The sequence below is a fragment of the Eptatretus burgeri genome, chromosome 15 (genome assembly GCF_056783735.1).
Source record: "Eptatretus burgeri isolate ZD-2024b chromosome 15, Ebu_testis_v1, whole genome shotgun sequence".
NCBI lineage: Eukaryota > Metazoa > Chordata > Myxini > Myxiniformes > Myxinidae > Eptatretus > Eptatretus burgeri.
The window spans coordinates 13114340-13133025 of record NC_140975.1 but is presented as its reverse complement, the minus strand read 5'-3'; the positions used below and the strand labels follow the sequence as shown (position 1 = coordinate 13133025).

Below are 18686 nucleotides of genomic sequence, written 5' to 3'. Positions count from 1 at the left end.
GCAAAGGTAGGATTTCATGAGTTAACATGGTCCGTGGATGGAAGGAGAAATTTTGATGTAACGTAAGTAGGGAAACTGTTAGCTTAAGTGTTGTGTCACCACACGGGGTGGGTGGGGGGGGCTTCTGTGTTCATAAGGTCGGTATTAAGGTAAATTTCTCCCAGTATGTGATTGCCCCCAGTGACCTTTTCCTCTGTTTTCGCATTTCAAGACTGCAATAAAAAGGAATCGCGTCCTCAACACAACAACCGAGCTGGCGAAAACCCCGCCTTCAGGAATGACAATTGGTGAGACCACGCCCCTGGGTTGGGTGCTGGGTGGGGTGTGAATTCAGAGAAGGTGCGGGACAGAAGCGAATGAGAAGATGGTGGTTGGAAGAGAGGGCATTACAGCTGGCTTGCCCTCGACATGGTGAAGAAGGCTGCATGATTCTCGTGTTCGTGATGAGGCAAATTTGCTCGCGTGATGGAACAAGGTGCTGATCATTGACTGTTTGGCCAGGTCGTGTGATACCGTGCCTCGGAGTCTCGTGTTGTGCCATCGGGGAAGAAGGCGATGCTATTTTGTCAGAAATCTCAATCGTGGGGAGGAACTTTTACGACAGCTTCCTGGTCCTTAACGAAGGGACCATCCACACCAACTACCTCCCATATGCTTCCCGCCCAGAGAGTGGCTTGGCGCCATTTTGGGCGCATTTTCCCCCGCAGTGACGTGGTTTGGTGAACCCCACGTTTCAGAAACTCATCTCTGGACACACGGCTAAGTGCCGGGAGAAAGGGAGGATTATTCTTTTATTTATTCTGTCCCCTTGTCTGTATTAAAGTCTGTGTGGAGGTGCCTCAAATAGGGATTTGGATGACCTCATATTTTGTTTTTATCCTATTTTGATTTATTTCCATTGTAAACATTTGATTTGTTTATTAACTTTGCTTGTGTTGTCTATTTGTCGTGGATTCGAGTATGAACCCATGTGTTGTCCGTCTTGGTGAACACGTCTGGTACATGTTTTGCCTCTGTCCCGTCCCGCGCGCTCCATTATCTCCTGAGAATCTTGGCTCTATGCCTCCAAAGGAGAAACCCACTTGGCGATCCGTCCAGGTGGGTCTCAACCGGCGTGGACACGAAAATGTCATTGAAGGAAAGATACAGACAAGTTGGGAAGAATGGGAACATGGAATGTGTCACAATAATTTGTATCCTTGTACAATATTCGAAAGGAATGAAAACTCAGGAAAAGCTCGGCTTGCCTTTGGTTCGTGCAGCTTTGTGGATGTGGTTGAATCTGACACACACCATTTGTCCTCAATTTGAAGTGCCACGTGACCCAGATGGTAAAACTACATTGGGTGCCCACAAGGGCGAGGCTGAACCTTGTGTTCTTTCTTGATTTTTTTTTTTCAGTTGTTTTGTTTCTTTTCAACAGGTATGCAAACAACATAAGCTTGTATTTCCGGAGAGTGGCACTGAGGCACATGCCAACAGCACAACAAAAGCTCGATCTCAGCAAAACAGGTAGTGTGTTTACAACATTTCTGTTTCGTAATGTGTTTATGTAATCCTTCACATTTCAAGGAGTTTGTGTACAAGGAGTAGAATTACCGTATTTCCTCCAATAAACACCCTGGGCGTTATTTTATTTTTTTCAACCCCGTCGTTTGAGGGATGATTGTTGGAGGGAACATCCTGTATGTGTGGTGGCTTTTATCTTTTACATCTTTAGCGTGCTAGCATTTTACTTCACACAATGAAGCTGGCCTCCAAAGCCAGTCACCGACTGGGCATCCTCCGTTGTGCAAAGTCCTTCCTTGGCACACTTGAGCTCCTGAACACATACAAAGCTTTCGTCCGCTGTCTGATGGAGTACTGCTCTTCCCTCTGGGCTGGTGCTCCTGCCTCTCACCTTTCTCGGCTTTAAGCTGTGGAAACCAAGGCATCTGTGATCATTGGTATCTTCCACAATGAGGCTGTCTTTGAGTCTCTCACCGCAGATAGGTCGGTGGTCTTTCTGTCTTCTACCGTCTCCTCTTTGGCCTCGTCACCCCCCCCCCTGTTCTGTCTGAGATATGTCCCACCCCACCCCTTTTGCAGGGCGCTCAAGGTTCGCCAGCAGCCCCCTTCTGGTAAAACTACCAACATCAAGAATCACTGCTCACCTTCACTCTTTCATTCCTATTTTTTCCTGCCTTTGGAACAAACTCCCACACTCTCTGCAATCCCACTCTTCCCTCCAGGTCTTCAAGACGGCTGTTGACCACCATCTTATCTTCCCCCATCCAAAATTATGATCTTTTCTACCCCTGCTTAATCCACCCCAACCCACCTCCTTCAAATTCCATGCTTTCCTTCCTGAAAGTCCCTGTCGTGTAAGGACCTGAAATCCCTGTAGTGTCCATCTTATTTACCCTGTGCACCCTGACCCATCCCTCTCCCTTCCACAGATCTCATGTTTTTCCTTCCCTCCCATGCCCCTCTTGTCTTCTGCTCCCCTTGTGCGTTTCTGTGTGTTATCTCTTATACGAACCTCGACAGTGTATACAAAAAAAGAAGTCATGGATCACATTTGCATACTTGTGCACACCACATTACATGGAGTCATCGTTATCATACATTGACTAATCAGTCGCAGCACTTTCCTCAACCTCTTCCTGTAAATTGACCCTTTTCACTTCCACATTTTGTGTATGGCTCGCCCTCCAAATTGTGAGGTACCGGAGCCCTGCAAAAATGTCAGCTGTGACATCACCAGATCTACAGTCACATCAAGTTTTAACACAACACGAACCATTTGAGTCCCTAAAAATGGGAGACAGATGAGATGCGTATGTTTTATCATGATAGTAAGCCTGGTGTTGGCTTTGTGGTTAGGGTGGTGGCTTGGGATCCTTGGGTCATGAGTTTGAATCCCATTGACTGCTGAATTAACACCAGTTAGGGTCGACTCAGCCTGTCATCCTTCTGAGGTCTGCAAAATGAGTGCCAGTCAACCGGTGGAGGGTCACAGTATCATTGGCACAGCTGCGCTCCAAGAAATGATAGCTACCCGGCAATCAAGCTGCCATACGCAAGAACAGAGAACCACGATAGTCAAAAACGTATCACTCAAACCCACTTAATCTCACAATTCCGAATTCCCTTTTAATGCAATGTCAGATCAGTTCGTATCTCACCACCGTTTTTTGACAAAAATATGTATTTTATGAAATAAATATTTCAACAATTAATTTAGTACCATGTGGTAAGGGCTGAGGGGCTGACAGGATGACATAGAGGTATGTACACTCGCCTCTAAGCTGTCTTGCCTGGGTTTGAATCCTGACGCAGCTACAAACTGTCATCCCAGTGTTTCACAAGCAAGCTGATTCATCAACGTGTGTGCCATCCCTCTGATGGAAATAAAACTGGGTGTCCTTTCTTGCCAACATGAGTTGGTGGACGTTGAAGATCCCACCGGGTCCTTCGGGAAGAATAGGTGGGCTATCATCGGCACCGAAAACAAATTACAGTATAAATTCATGTCCTGACTCCCTGTGCTGGAGTGGCGACCCGACCAGGATTGTACTCCCGAGCTCGTGAAACTGCTTTGGCAGTCCTATGCACCTGATGTTGCAAGAAGGAAACCAGAGAGTGTAAGTGGATTTCCCCCCCACCACACTCGCGGATTTCCCCCCCCCCACACTCGCCCATTTCCCCCCACCCACACTCGCGCATTTCCCCCCACCCACACTCGCGCATCCACCCACCCACACTCGCCCATCCCCCCACCCACACTCGCCCATCCACCCACCCACACTCGCGCGTTTCCCCCACCCACACTCGCGCGTTTCCCCCACCCACACTCGCGCGTTTCCCCCCACCCACACTCGCGCGTTTCCCCCACCCACACTCGCGCGTTTCCCCCACCCACACTCGCGCGTTTCCCCCCACCCACACTCGCGCGTTTCCCCCCACCCACACTCGCGCGTTTCCCCCACCCGACACTCGCGCGTTTCCCCCACCCGACACTCGCGCGTTTCCCCCCACCCGACACTCGCGCGTTTTCCCCCCCACCCGACACTCGCGCGTTTTCCCCCCCCACCCGACACTCGCGCGTTTTTCCCCCCCACCCGACACTCGCGCGTTTTCCCCCCACCCGACACTCGCGCGTTTTCCCCCACCCGACACTCGCGCGTTTTCCCCCCCACCCGACACTCGCGTTTTCCCCCCACCCGACACTCGCGCGTTTTCCCCCCCACCCGACACTCGCGCGTTTTCCCCCCACCCCGACACTCGCGCGTTTTCCCCCCCCACCCGACACTCGCGCGTTTTCCCCCCACCCGACACTCGCGCGTTTTCCCCCCCACCCGACACTCGCGCGTTTTCCCCCCCCCCCGACACTCGCGCGTTTTCCCCCCCCCCACCCGACACTCGCGCGTTTCCCCCACCCCGACACTCGCGCGTTTTCCCCCCACCCGACACTCGCGCGTTTCCCCCCACCCGACACTCGCGCGTTTTCCCCCCACCCGACACTCGCGCGTTTTCCCCCCACCCGACACTCGCGCGTTTCCCCCCCACCCGACACTCGCGCGTTTTCCCCCACCCGACACTCGCGCGTTTTCCCCCACCCGACACTCGCGCGTTTTCCCCCACCCGACACTCGCGCGTTTTCCCCCACCCGACACTCGCGCGTTTTCCCCCCACCCGACACTCGCGCGTTTTCCCCCCACCCGACACTCGCGCGTTTTCCCCCCACCCGACACTCGCGCGTTTCCCCCACCCCGACACTCGCGCGTTTTCCCCCCCCACCGACACTCGCGCGTTTTCCCCCCCACCCGACACTCGCGCGTTTTCCCCCCACCCGACACTCGCGCGTTTCCCCCCCACCCGACACTCGCGCGTTTTCCCCCACCCGACACTCGCGCGTTTTCCCCCACCCGACACTCGCGCGTTTTCCCCCACCCGACACTCGCGCGTTTTCCCCCCCACCCGACACTCGCGCGTTTTCCCCCCCACCCGACACTCGCGCGTTTCCCCCCCACCCGACACTCGCGCGTTTCCCCCACCCCGACACTCGCGCGTTTTCCCCCACCCGACACTCGCGCGTTTTCCCCCCCACCCGACACTCGCGCGTTTCCCCCCCACCCGACACTCGCGCGTTTTCCCCCCACCCGACACTCGCGCGTTTCCCCCCCACCCGACACTCGCGCGTTTCCCCCCCACCCGACACTCGCGCGTTTTCCCCCCCACCCGACACTCGCGCGTTTCCCCCCACCCGACACTCGCGCGTTTCCCCCCCCACCCGACACTCGCGCGTTTCCCCCCACCCGACACTCGCGCGTTTCCCCCCACCCGACACTCGCGCGTTTCCCCCCACCCGACACTCGCGCGTTTCCCCCCACCCGACACTCGCGCGTTTCCCCCACCCGACACTCGCGCGCGTTTTCCCCCCCACCCGACACTCGCGCGTTTTCCCCCACCCGACACTCGCGCGTTTTCCCCCACCCGACACTCGCGCGTTTTCCCCCCCACCCGACACTCGCGCGTTTTCCCCCCGACACTCGCGCGCGTTTCCCCCCCGACACTCGCGCGTTTTCCCCCCCACCCGGCTCGCGCGCGTTTTCCCCCCACACTCGCGTTTCCCCGACGCTCGCGCGTTCCCCCCGACACTCGCGCGTTTTCCCCCCCCCCGACACTCGCGCGTTTCCCCCCACCCGACGCTCGCGCGTTTTCCCCCCCCCGACGCGCGTTTCCCCCGACGCTCGCGCGTTTTCCCCCCACCCGCGCGTTTCCCCCCGACACTCGCGCGTTTTCCCCCCCCACCCGACGCTCGCGCGCGTTTCCCCCCACCCGACGCTCGCGCGTTTTCCCCCCCCACTCGCGCGTTTCCCCCGACACTCGCGCGCGTTTCCCCCCCCCCCCCGACGCTCGCGCGTTTCCCCCCGACACTCGCGCGCGTTTTCCCCCCACCCGACGCTCGCGCGTTTTCCCCCCACCCGCGCGCGCGTTTTCCCCCCGACACTCGCGCGCGTTTCCCCCGACACTCGCGCGCGTTTCCCCCCGACCCGGCGCGCGTTTCCCCCGACCCCCCCCCCCCCCGACGCTCGCGCGTTTCCCCCCGACACTCGCGCGCGTTTCCCCCCCACCCGACTCGCGCGTTTCCCCCCCCACCGACACTCGCGCGTTTCCCCCCCACCCGACACTCGCGCGTTTTCCCCCCCACCCGACACTCGCGCGTTTCCCCCCCACCCGACACTCGCGCGTTTCCCCCCCACCCGACACTCGCGCGTTTCCCCCCACCCGACACTCGCGCGTTTTCCCCCCACCCGACACTCGCGCGTTTCCCCCACCCGACACTCGCGCGTTTCCCCCACCCGACACTCGCGCGTTTCCCCCCCCCACCCGACACTCGCGCGTTTCCCCCCACCCGACACTCGCGCGTTTCCCCCCACCCGACACTCGCGCGTTTCCCCCCCACCCGACACTCGCGCGTTTTCCCCCCACCCGACACTCGCGCGTTTTCCCCCCCCACCCGACACTCGCGCGTTTTCCCCCCACCCGACACTCGCGCGTTTTCCCCCCACCCGACACTCGCGCGTTTTCCCCCCACCCGACACTCGCGCGTTTCCCCCACCCGACACTCGCGCGCGTTTCCCCCCACCCGACACTCGCGCGTTTTCCCCCCCCCACCCGACACTCGCGCGTTTTCCCCCCCCCACCCGACACTCGCGCGTTTCCCCCCACCCGACACTCGCGCGTTTCCCCCCACCCGACACTCGCGCGTTTCCCCCCACCCGACACTCGCGCGTTTCCCCCCACCCGACACTCGCGCGTTTTCCCCCCCCACCCGACACTCGCGCGTTTCCCCCCACCCGACACTCGCGCGTTTTCCCCCCCACCCGACACTCGCGCGTTTCCCCCCACCCGACACTCGCGCGTTTCCCCCCACCCGACACTCGCGCGTTTTCCCCCCCCACCCGACACTCGCGCGCGTTTCCCCCCGACACTCGCGCGCGTTTCCCCCCCGACACTCGCGCGTTTCCCCCCGACACTCGCGCGTTTTCCCCCCCACCCGACACTCGCGCGTTTCCCCCCGACACTCGCGCGCGTTTCCCCCGACACTCGCGCGTTTTCCCCCCCACCCGACACTCGCGCGTTTCCCCCCACCCGACACTCGCGCGTTTCCCCCCACCCGACACTCGCGCGTTTCCCCCCACCCGACACTCGCGCGTTTCCCCCCCACCCGACACTCGCGCGTTTCCCCCCACCCGACACTCGCGCGTTTCCCCCCCACCCGACACTCGCGCGTTTTCCCCCCACCCGACACTCGCGCGTTTCCCCCCCCACCCGACACTCGCGCGTTTCCCCCCACCCGACACTCGCGCGTTTCCCCCCGACACTCGCGCGCGTTTTCCCCCCACCCGACACTCGCGCGTTTCCCCCCACCCGACACTCGCGCGTTTCCCCCCACCCGACACTCGCGCGTTTCCCCCACCCGACACTCGCGCGTTTTCCCCCCACCCGACACTCGCGCGTTTTCCCCCCCACCCGACACTCGCGCGTTTCCCCCCACCCGACACTCGCGCGTTTCCCCCCACCCGACACTCGCGCGTTTCCCCCCCACCCGACACTCGCGCGTTTCCCCCCACCCGACACTCGCGCGTTTCCCCCCACCCGACACTCGCGCGTTTTCCCCCCCCACCCGACACTCGCGCGTTTCCCCCCACCCGACACTCGCGCGTTTTCCCCCCACCCGACACTCGCGCGTTTTCCCCCCACCCGACACTCGCGCGTTTTCCCCCACCCGACACTCGCGCGTTTTCCCCCCCACCCGACACTCGCGCGTTTTCCCCCGACACTCGCGCGTTTCCCCCCCACCCGACACTCGCGCGTTTCCCCCCCACCCGACACTCGCGCGTTTCCCCCACCCGACACTCGCGCGTTTCCCCCCACCCGACACTCGCGCGTTTCCCCCGACACTCGCGCGTTTTCCCCCCCACCCGACACTCGCGCGTTTCCCCCCACCCGACACTCGCGCGTTTTCCCCCCACCCGACACTCGCGCGTTTTCCCCCCACCCGACACTCGCGCGTTTTCCCCCCCACCCGACACTCGCGCGTTTTCCCCCCACCCGACACTCGCGCGTTTCCCCCCACCCGACACTCGCGCGTTTCCCCCCACCCGACACTCGCGCGCGTTTCCCCCCCACCCGACACTCGCGCGTTTCCCCCCCCACCCGACACTCGCGCGTTTCCCCCCACCCGACACTCGCGCGTTTCCCCCCCGACACTCGCGCGCGTTTCCCCCACCCGACACTCGCGCGTTTTCCCCCCCACCCGACACTCGCGCGCGTTTCCCCCCACCCGACACTCGCGCGTTTCCCCCCACCCGACACTCGCGCGTTTTCCCCCCCCACCCGACACTCGCGCGTTTTCCCCCCCCCACCCGACACTCGCGCGTTTTCCCCCCACCCGACACTCGCGCGTTTCCCCCCCCACCCGACACTCGCGCGTTTTCCCCCCCACCCGACACTCGCGCGTTTCCCCCCCACCCGACACTCGCGCGTTTTCCCCCCCCACCCGACACTCGCGCGTTTCCCCCCACCCGACACTCGCGCGTTTTCCCCCCACCCGACACTCGCGCGTTTTCCCCCCCACCCGACACTCGCGCGTTTTCCCCCCACCCGACACTCGCGCGTTTCCCCCCACCCGACACTCGCGCGTTTCCCCCACCCGACACTCGCGCGTTTCCCCCCCCCACCCGACACTCGCGCGTTTCCCCCCACCCGACACTCGCGCGTTTCCCCCCACCCGACACTCGCGCGCGTTTCCCCCGACACTCGCGCGTTTCCCCCCACCCGACACTCGCGCGTTTCCCCCCACCCGACACTCGCGCGTTTCCCCCCGACCCGACACTCGCGCGTTTCCCCCCGACACTCGCGCGCGTTTCCCCCCCGACACTCGCGCGTTTCCCCCCCACCCGACACTCGCGCGTTTCCCCCCCACCCGACACTCGCGCGTTTCCCCCCCCACCCGACACTCGCGCGTTTTCCCCCCCACCCGACACTCGCGCGTTTCCCCCCACCCGACACTCGCGCGTTTCCCCCCACCCGACACTCGCGCGCGTTTCCCCCGACACTCGCGCGTTTCCCCCCCACCCGACACTCGCGCGTTTCCCCCCACCCGACACTCGCGCGTTTCCCCCCACCCGACACTCGCGCGTTTCCCCCCCCCGACACTCGCGCGCGTTTCCCCCCCCGACACTCGCGCGTTTCCCCCCCCACCCGACACTCGCGCGTTTCCCCCCACCCGACACTCGCGCGTTTCCCCCCCACCCGACACTCGCGCGTTTCCCCCCCACCCGACACTCGCGCGTTTCCCCCCCACCCGACACTCGCGCGTTTCCCCCCCACCCGACACTCGCGCGTTTCCCCCCCACCCGACACTCGCGCGCGTTTCCCCCCCACCCGACACTCGCGCGTTTCCCCCCCACCCGACACTCGCGCGTTTCCCCCGACACTCGCGCGTTTCCCCCCGACACTCGCGCGTTTCCCCCCGACACTCGCGCGCGTTTCCCCCCCGACACTCGCGCGCGTTTCCCCCCGACACTCGCGCGCGTTTCCCCCCGACACTCGCGCGCGTTTCCCCCCGACACTCGCGCGTTTCCCCCCACCCGACACTCGCGCGTTTCCCCCCGACACTCGCGCGCGTTTCCCCCCACCCCGACACTCGCGCGTTTCCCCCCCACCCGACACTCGCGCGCGTTTCCCCCCACCCGACACTCGCGCGTTTCCCCCCCACCCGACACTCGCGCGTTTCCCCCCACCCGACACTCGCGCGCGTTTCCCCCCCCGACACTCGCGCGTTTCCCCCCACCCGACACTCGCGCGCGTTTCCCCCCCACCCGACACTCGCGCGTTTCCCCCCCGACACTCGCGCGTTTCCCCCGACACTCGCGCGCGTTTCCCCCCCGACACTCGCGCGCGTTTCCCCCGACACTCGCGCGCGTTTCCCCCCGACACTCGCGCGCGTTTCCCCCCGACACTCGCGCGCGTTTCCCCCCGACACTCGCGCGCGTTTCCCCCCCGACACTCGCGCGCGTTTCCCCCCGACACTCGCGCGCGTTTCCCCCCGACACTCGCGCGCGTTTCCCCCCCCGACACTCGCGCGTTTCCCCCCACCCGACACTCGCGCGTTTCCCCCACCCGACACTCGCGCGTTTCCCCCCACCCGACACTCGCGCGTTTCCCCCCCACCCGACACTCGCGCGTTTCCCCCCCCCACCCGACACTCGCGCGTTTCCCCCCCACCCGACACTCGCGCGTTTCCCCCCACCCGACACTCGCGCGTTTCCCCCCCACCCGACACTCGCGCGTTTCCCCCCACCCGACACTCGCGCGTTTCCCCCCACCCGACACTCGCGCGTTTCCCCCCCACCCGACACTCGCGCGTTTCCCCCCCCACCCGACACTCGCGCGTTTCCCCCCACCCGACACTCGCGCGTTTCCCCCACCCGACACTCGCGCGCGTTTCCCCCCCACCCGACACTCGCGCGTTTCCCCCCCACCCGACACTCGCGCGTTTCCCCCCACCCGACACTCGCGCGTTTCCCCCCCCACCCGACACTCGCGCGTTTCCCCCCCACCCGACACTCGCGCGTTTCCCCCCCCACCCGACACTCGCGCGTTTCCCCCACCCGACACTCGCGCGCGTTTCCCCCCGACACTCGCGCGTTTCCCCCACCCGACACTCGCGCGTTTCCCCCCACCCGACACTCGCGCGTTTCCCCCCACCCGACACTCGCGCGTTTCCCCCCACCCGACACTCGCGCGCGTTTCCCCCCCGACACTCGCGCGCGTTTCCCCCGACACTCGCGCGCGTTTCCCCCCGACACTCGCGCGCGTTTCCCCCCGACACTCGCGCGTTTCCCCCCGACACTCGCGCGCGTTTCCCCCGACACTCGCGCGCGTTTCCCCCGACACTCGCGCGTTTCCCCCCCGCCACTCGCGCGCGTTTCCCCCCCCGACACTCGCGCGCGTTTCCCCCCCCGACACTCGCGCGCGTTTCCCCCCACCCGACACTCGCGCGTTTCCCCCCACCCGACACTCGCGCGTTTCCCCCCACCCGACACTCGCGCGTTTCCCCCCACCCGACACTCGCGCGTTTCCCCCCCACCCGACACTCGCGCGTTTCCCCCCCACCCGACACTCGCGCGTTTCCCCCCCCACCCGACACTCGCGCGCGTTTCCCCCCCCACCCGACACTCGCGCGTTTCCCCCCCACCCGACACTCGCGCGTTTCCCCCCCACCCGACACTCGCGCGCGTTTCCCCCCGACACTCGCGCGCGTTTCCCCCCGACACTCGCGCGTTTCCCCCCACCCGACACTCGCGCGTTTCCCCCCACCCGACACTCGCGCGTTTCCCCCCACCCGACACTCGCGCGTTTCCCCCCCACCCGACACTCGCGCGTTTCCCCCCACCCGACACTCGCGCGTTTCCCCCCACCCGACACTCGCGCGTTTCCCCCCACCCGACACTCGCGCGTTTCCCCCCCCACCCGACACTCGCGCGTTTCCCCCCCCCACCCGACACTCGCGCGTTTCCCCCACCCGACACTCGCGCGTTTCCCCCGACACTCGCGCGCGTTTCCCCCGACACTCGCGCGTTTCCCCCCGACACTCGCGCGCGTTTCCCCCCACCCGACACTCGCGCGTTTCCCCCCCGACACTCGCGCGTTTCCCCCCCACCCGACACTCGCGCGTTTCCCCCCCCCACCCGACACTCGCGCGTTTCCCCCCCACCCGACACTCGCGCGTTTCCCCCACCCGACACTCGCGCGTTTCCCCCCGACACTCGCGCGCGTTTCCCCCCCCTCGTTCCCCCCGACACTCGCGCGTTTCCCCCCACCCGACACTCGCGCGTTTCCCCCCACCCGACACTCGCGCGTTTCCCCCCACCCGACACTCGCGCGTTTCCCCCCACCCGACACTCGCGCGTTTCCCCCCCACCCGACACTCGCGCGCGTTTCCCCCCCGACACTCGCGCGCGTTTCCCCCCGACACTCGCGCGTTTCCCCCGACACTCGCGCGTTTCCCCCCGACACTCGCGCGTTTCCCCCCACCCGACACTCGCGCGTTTCCCCCCCCACCCGACACTCGCGCGTTTCCCCCCCACCCGACACTCGCGCGTTTCCCCCCCACCCGACACTCGCGCGTTTCCCCCCGACACTCGCGCGCGTTTCCCCCCGACACTCGCGCGTTTCCCCCCCGACACTCGCGCGCGTTTCCCCCCCCCGACACTCGCGCGCGTTTCCCCCCACCCGACACTCGCGCGCGTTTCCCCCCCCACCCGACACTCGCGCGTTTCCCCCCGACACTCGCGCGTTTCCCCCACCCGACACTCGCGCGTTTCCCCCCACCCGACACTCGCGCGTTTCCCCCCCCACCCGACACTCGCGCGTTTCCCCCCCACCCCGACACTCGCGCGTTTCCCCCGACACTCGCGCGCGTTTCCCCCCGACACTCGCGCGTTTTCCCCCCCACCCGACACTCGCGCGTTTCCCCCACCCGACACTCGCGCGTTTCCCCCCACCCGACACTCGCGCGTTTCCCCCCACCCGACACTCGCGCGTTTCCCCCCACCCGACACTCGCGCGTTTCCCCCACCCGACACTCGCGCGTTTCCCCCCCACCCGACACTCGCGCGTTTCCCCCCCACCCGACACTCGCGCGTTTCCCCCCACCCGACACTCGCGCGTTTCCCCCCCCACCCGACACTCGCGCGTTTCCCCCCCACCCGACACTCGCGCGCGTTTCCCCCCCGACACTCGCGCGCGTTTCCCCCCGACACTCGCGCGCGTTTCCCCCGACACTCGCGCGCGTTTCCCCCCGACACTCGCGCGCGTTTCCCCCCGACACTCGCGCGTTTCCCCCCCACCCGACACTCGCGCGTTTCCCCCCCCCCCGACACTCGCGCGCGTTTCCCCCCACCCGACACTCGCGCGTTTCCCCCCCACCCGACACTCGCGCGTTTCCCCCCCACCCGACACTCGCGCGTTTCCCCCCACCCGACACTCGCGCGTTTCCCCCCCACCCGACACTCGCGCGTTTCCCCCCACCCGACACTCGCGCGTTTCCCCCCCACCCGACACTCGCGCGTTTCCCCCACCCGACACTCGCGCGTTTCCCCCCGACACTCGCGCGTTTCCCCCCACCCGACACTCGCGCGTTTCCCCCCCACCCGACACTCGCGCGTTTCCCCCCCACCCGACACTCGCGCGTTTCCCCCCACCCGACACTCGCGCGTTTTCCCCCCACCCGACACTCGCGCGTTTCCCCCCACCCGACACTCGCGCGTTTCCCCCCACCCGACACTCGCGCGTTTCCCCCCCCACCCGACACTCGCGCGTTTCCCCCCCCACCCGACACTCGCGCGTTTCCCCCCGACACTCGCGCGCGTTTCCCCCGACACTCGCGCGTTTTCCCCCCCACCCGACACTCGCGCGTTTCCCCCCCCCCGACACTCGCGCGTTTCCCCCCACCCGACACTCGCGCGTTTTCCCCCCCACCCGACACTCGCGCGTTTCCCCCACCCGACACTCGCGCGTTTCCCCCCCGACACTCGCGCGTTTCCCCCCCACCCGACACTCGCGCGTTTCCCCCACCCGACACTCGCGCGCGTTTCCCCCCGACACTCGCGCGTTTCCCCCCCACCCGACACTCGCGCGTTTCCCCCCACCCGACACTCGCGCGTTTCCCCCACCCGACACTCGCGCGCGTTTCCCCCCGACCCGACACTCGCGCGCGTTTCCCCCCCGACACTCGCGCGTTTCCCCCCGACACTCGCGCGTTTCCCCCCACCCGACACTCGCGCGCGTTTCCCCCCCACCCGACACTCGCGCGCGTTTCCCCCCACCCGACACTCGCGCGTTTCCCCCCCCCTTTCCCCCGACACTCGCGCGTTTCCCCCCCACCCGACACTCGCGCGCGTTTCCCCCCACCCGACACTCGCGCGTTTCCCCCCACCCGACACTCGCGCGCGTTTCCCCCCACCCGACACTCGCGCGCGTTTCCCCCCACCCGACACTCGCGCGTTTCCCCCACCCGACACTCGCGCGCGTTTCCCCCCCACCCGACACTCGCGCGTTTCCCCCCACCGACACTCGCGCGTTTCCCCCCCACCCGACACTCGCGCGTTTCCCCCCCACCCGACACTCGCGCGTTTCCCCCCCACCCGACACTCGCGCGTTTCCCCCCACCCGACACTCGCGCGTTTCCCCCCACCCGACACTCGCGCGTTTCCCCCCACCCGACACTCGCGCGTTTCCCCCCACCCGACACTCGCGCGTTTCCCCCCCACCCGACACTCGCGCGTTTCCCCCCACCCGACACTCGCGCGCGTTTCCCCCCACCCGACACTCGCGCGTTTCCCCCCCCACCCGACACTCGCGCGTTTCCCCCCCCGACACTCGCGCGTTTCCCCCCCACCCGACACTCGCGCGTTTCCCCCCCACCCGACACTCGCGCGTTTCCCCCCCACCCGACACTCGCGCGTTTCCCCCCACCCGACACTCGCGCGTTTCCCCCCACCCGACACTCGCGCGTTTCCCCCCCACCCGACACTCGCGCGTTTCCCCCCACCCGACACTCGCGCGTTTCCCCCCCCCCCCCCGACACTCGCGCGTTTCCCCCCCACCCGACACTCGCGCGTTTCCCCCCCACCCGACACTCGCGCGTTTCCCCCCACCCGACACTCGCGCGTTTCCCCCCCACCCGACACTCGCGCGTTTCCCCCCACCCGACACTCGCGCGTTTCCCCCCCCCACCCGACACTCGCGCGTTTCCCCCCCCACCCGACACTCGCGCGTTTCCCCCCCACCCGACACTCGCGCGTTTCCCCCCCCCCGACACTCGCGCGTTTCCCCCCCCCCCCGACACTCGCGCGTTTCCCCCCACCCGACACTCGCGCGTTTCCCCCCACCCGACACTCGCGCGTTTCCCCCCCACCCGACACTCGCGCGTTTCCCCCCACACCCGACACTCGCGCGTTTCCCCCCCCCACACTCGCGCGTTCCCCCCCACACTCGCGCGTTTCCCCCCCCCCGACACTCGCGCGTTTCCCCCCACCCGACACTCGCGCGTTTCCCCCACCCGACACTCGCGCGTTTCCCCCCCCACCCGACACTCGCGCGTTTCCCCCCACCCGACACTCGCGCGTTTCCCCCACCCGACACTCGCGCGTTTCCCCCCCACCCGACACTCGCGCGTTTCCCCCACCCGACACTCGCGCGTTTCCCCCCACCCGACACTCGCGCGTTTCCCCCCACCCGACACTCGCGCGTTTCCCCCACCCGACACTCGCGCGTTTCCCCCCACCCGACACTCGCGCGTTTCCCCCCACCCGACACTCGCGCGTTTCCCCCCCACCCGACACTCGCGCGTTTCCCCCCACCCGACACTCGCGCGTTTCCCCCACCCGACACTCGCGCGTTTCCCCCCACCCGACACTCGCGCGTTTCCCCCCACCCGACACTCGCGCGTTTCCCCCCCACCCGACACTCGCGCGTTTCCCCCCACCCGACACTCGCGCGTTTCCCCCCACCCGACACTCGCGCGTTTCCCCCCCACCCGACACTCGCGCGTTTCCCCCCCACCCGACACTCGCGCGTTTCCCCCCCACCCGACACTCGCGCGTTTCCCCCCACCCGACACTCGCGCGTTTCCCCCCACCCGACACTCGCGCGTTTCCCCCCACCCGACACTCGCGCGTTTCCCCCCCCACCCGACACTCGCGCGTTTCCCCCCCCCACCCGACACTCGCGCGTTTCCCCCCCACCCGACACTCGCGCGTTTCCCCCCCACCCGACACTCGCGCGTTTCCCCCCACCCGACACTCGCGCGTTTCCCCCCCCCACCCGACACTCGCGCGTTTTTCGCAGGTTGGGAAATCCCTGGAACCTATTTCCCATTGAAACAATGCCCCCACATTCGCTGTTTCAACATTCGCAGGATTTTCCCGGAACATATCAACCATAAATGTCGGGGTCTTGGTGTATTTCATTAATCAAAGGGAGCTCACATTGAAAAGAAGGTTGGTGACCCCTGCTATATGTAGTTTTTGGCCCCATCTCTCAATGGTAAAGAACCACTTGAAATTTTTTTGAAAATCTCGTATTTGGATCTTTACTAAACCCAAATCAATTCGTCCTTGTTACACCCCCAACTTGCCCACCAAGTTTTGTCTGAGTCTGACTTTTTGAGATGTCTTGTTCACAAATCCGGGTGAAAACATAACCTCCATCCACTTTTGGTGGCGGAGGGAAAAATATATTTTATAACTTTGTTGTTGCTGTCGTGATCCTCCCCTCCCCCTCCCCCCCAACTCAATTGATAACTTGCTCTCCAACCAAGTAATTGGATTATTGGCCTTCCAACCTTACTATTTGCATTATTCTACAACAGCAGGAACCCTTTTGAGTTTAGAATATAGCGTGACGGACACATACACGGACGGCCGCTTCTCCTTTGAGTAATAGATACATGGCTTACAAAGGTATAAATTGTCTGGTAGTGGTTTTATGTATTTATTTATTTATTTATTTATTGCTTTTCCATAATACCCACAGAGGCGTTTATTGGAGGGGGGTGTTTATTTTCTTTAAAACCCCTCCAAAGGAGGGAGGAAACACTTGTTGGAGGAAGTGGAGTATGCTTGGATGCAAACAGCTTGGAATTTTAACTTCTCCATCAGAGCACAGCCTCAGTTTCTCCCTGCAGGCTTCTTTTAACATGTGCTGTGGAATTAAGTACCTGTTTGTTTTTTGCAGCTTGAGGGAATTAAGCAGTAGATGATCTGTACAATAATCTCACACAACACTTTGTTGAGGGTTTTCTATCCAAAATGTCCTGGAAAGTATGATATGTTTTCAAAGTTATTTCATGTGCCGTTTACTTTGGAAGGCACAATCCAATGAATGTGGTGTTACTCTGCGATAATTTTATTTTATTCATTTTATGTTTATCGGGCCGTGCATCTTAGTGGCTCCACCGGATATCGAGAGATTCGTGTTCCTACAAGTGAAGGACAGACAGGAGCGAGTCCTGATAGAAGAAGCAACAGATGACCAAGAGTAAGGACTTGGCTTTACTTCTTGCTCATCCCCCACTGTTCTTGGCTTTACCCTAATCAAAGGACCCTCTGCGTTTATCTTTTATTTTCTGTTAAAATTTTTGTTTAATTTTCTCGTTGAACATACCCACCCACAGTTCTGTACTTTCTACCACCTTACTGACATGTTTTTGTTTTTGTTTTTGTGTTCCTTATTAAACTAGTTTTGTTTAAAAAATATCTAACTACACTTGGAATTGTGAATTGAACAAATTGTCCTGGAGTACAGATTGACATCACAATTCTCCCCACAGGGAGTACGTTATCGACCTGGAGGAAAACTCGAAGCACCTGATGCGGTACAAGGCAATTGCACCGCTCGTCTCCAATGGAGCAGTTCAACTTATTTGATTGTTTCACAGAGGCCTTGAATTTGTTCAAGAGTTTGAGGTTTAGTGTCCTGTTATTCTTGTGAGTGATATTTATTTTATTCACAGGCAAATTCTCCCACCCTCCCTCTGATTGATGCCGTATTGTGAAGAACCCACAGGACTTTGCCGAGGCTTTGAAATCTGCGGTTTTTCAAAATTATTATTATTATTCATGCCACATGAGTGGCTCTTTTACTTCTCTCCTTCAGATGTTTGTGGTGTCACCATGTGTTCCACCCACTGTAATCAAGTGAAAAGACCTGAGCAGGACAATGCATGGTCGAAATCTTTTGTGGGCTTTCTAAATGGACTAAACTTGTTCTTTTCAACAGACTTGGGACTAAGGTTGTAAAGTTGACAACAAGCATCACGTGGCCTCAATAGACTGTTGTTGAAAATTGAGGTGAAACGGTCTGTAAAGCCATTTCGGGATATCTTGGTGGAGTCGATCAATTAAAAGATGTTTGATACTGCAGCTGTTGAGAGCATACTTTTGTTGTGATGATGGCTGTGAATGTTTGACATCTCTTGTTCGTTTATAGAAATCAGGAAGACGACAATTGAGTTTAAAATATATTCTAACTGTACCAAATCACTCAAGTTGCCATTTAAAGTGCAAATTGTTTCCATCTATGTTTGCGTTCACTTGTGGAGACAATTGAACAAATCCTCAAGTCTACTATTTTGGCACGATTCCCTCGACTGCCATTAGTTTCCTTTTGCTTTAAATGCAGTAAGAGCACATTTAAAACGAAGATAAGTCTTCAAAAGCCAAAAATCTGATAAGATGAGATGGAAGCTGAAATCAAATCAAACAATTTTCAAAGGAAGCTCTTCCCGTTGATGCACGATGCTCAACCGTCGAGATGCATCGGAGAGTCTGACCTCCAATGACGAAGACTGGTTATTAAAATGTCAACTTTTACCTAATGGATGCACCTGTAAACACTATACTCAACTTACAGGCAGTATATACCAGCAGATACTGCATGTTTAGATAGAATAAGGTTCCAGATTCTAACAAAAACGTGCTCAAAACAAGAGATCCTGAAAACCTCTCCAAACGAAATCCACAAATAATTGTACACAAATGTGGAACTTAATGAGGTACTGTATTGCAAGGTAGGGGGTGATGGACAGGGAGGCTTGAACTAAATCAGCTCTTTGGATCATACGA

The 18686-nt window shown here is 62.5% G+C and overlaps 1 protein-coding gene across 2 annotated transcripts in view; it reads left to right on the top strand.

The window, feature by feature from the left end:
• Positions 1–17984, top strand: part of GINS4 (GINS complex subunit 4) — a 36602-nt gene extending 18618 nt beyond the window's left edge. For both annotated transcript variants that reach the window (XM_085855885.1, XM_085855886.1), the window contains exons 5-7: positions 1424–1512; positions 17010–17100; positions 17393–17984. In XM_085855885.1, coding sequence (XP_085712011.1) covers positions 1424–1512; positions 17010–17100; positions 17393–17489 — 277 coding nt within the window. In that variant the 3' untranslated portion in view covers positions 17490–17984. The remainder of the gene's footprint in view (positions 1–1423; positions 1513–17009; positions 17101–17392) is intronic.
• The last annotated feature ends 702 nt before the right edge of the window (positions 17985–18686 follow it).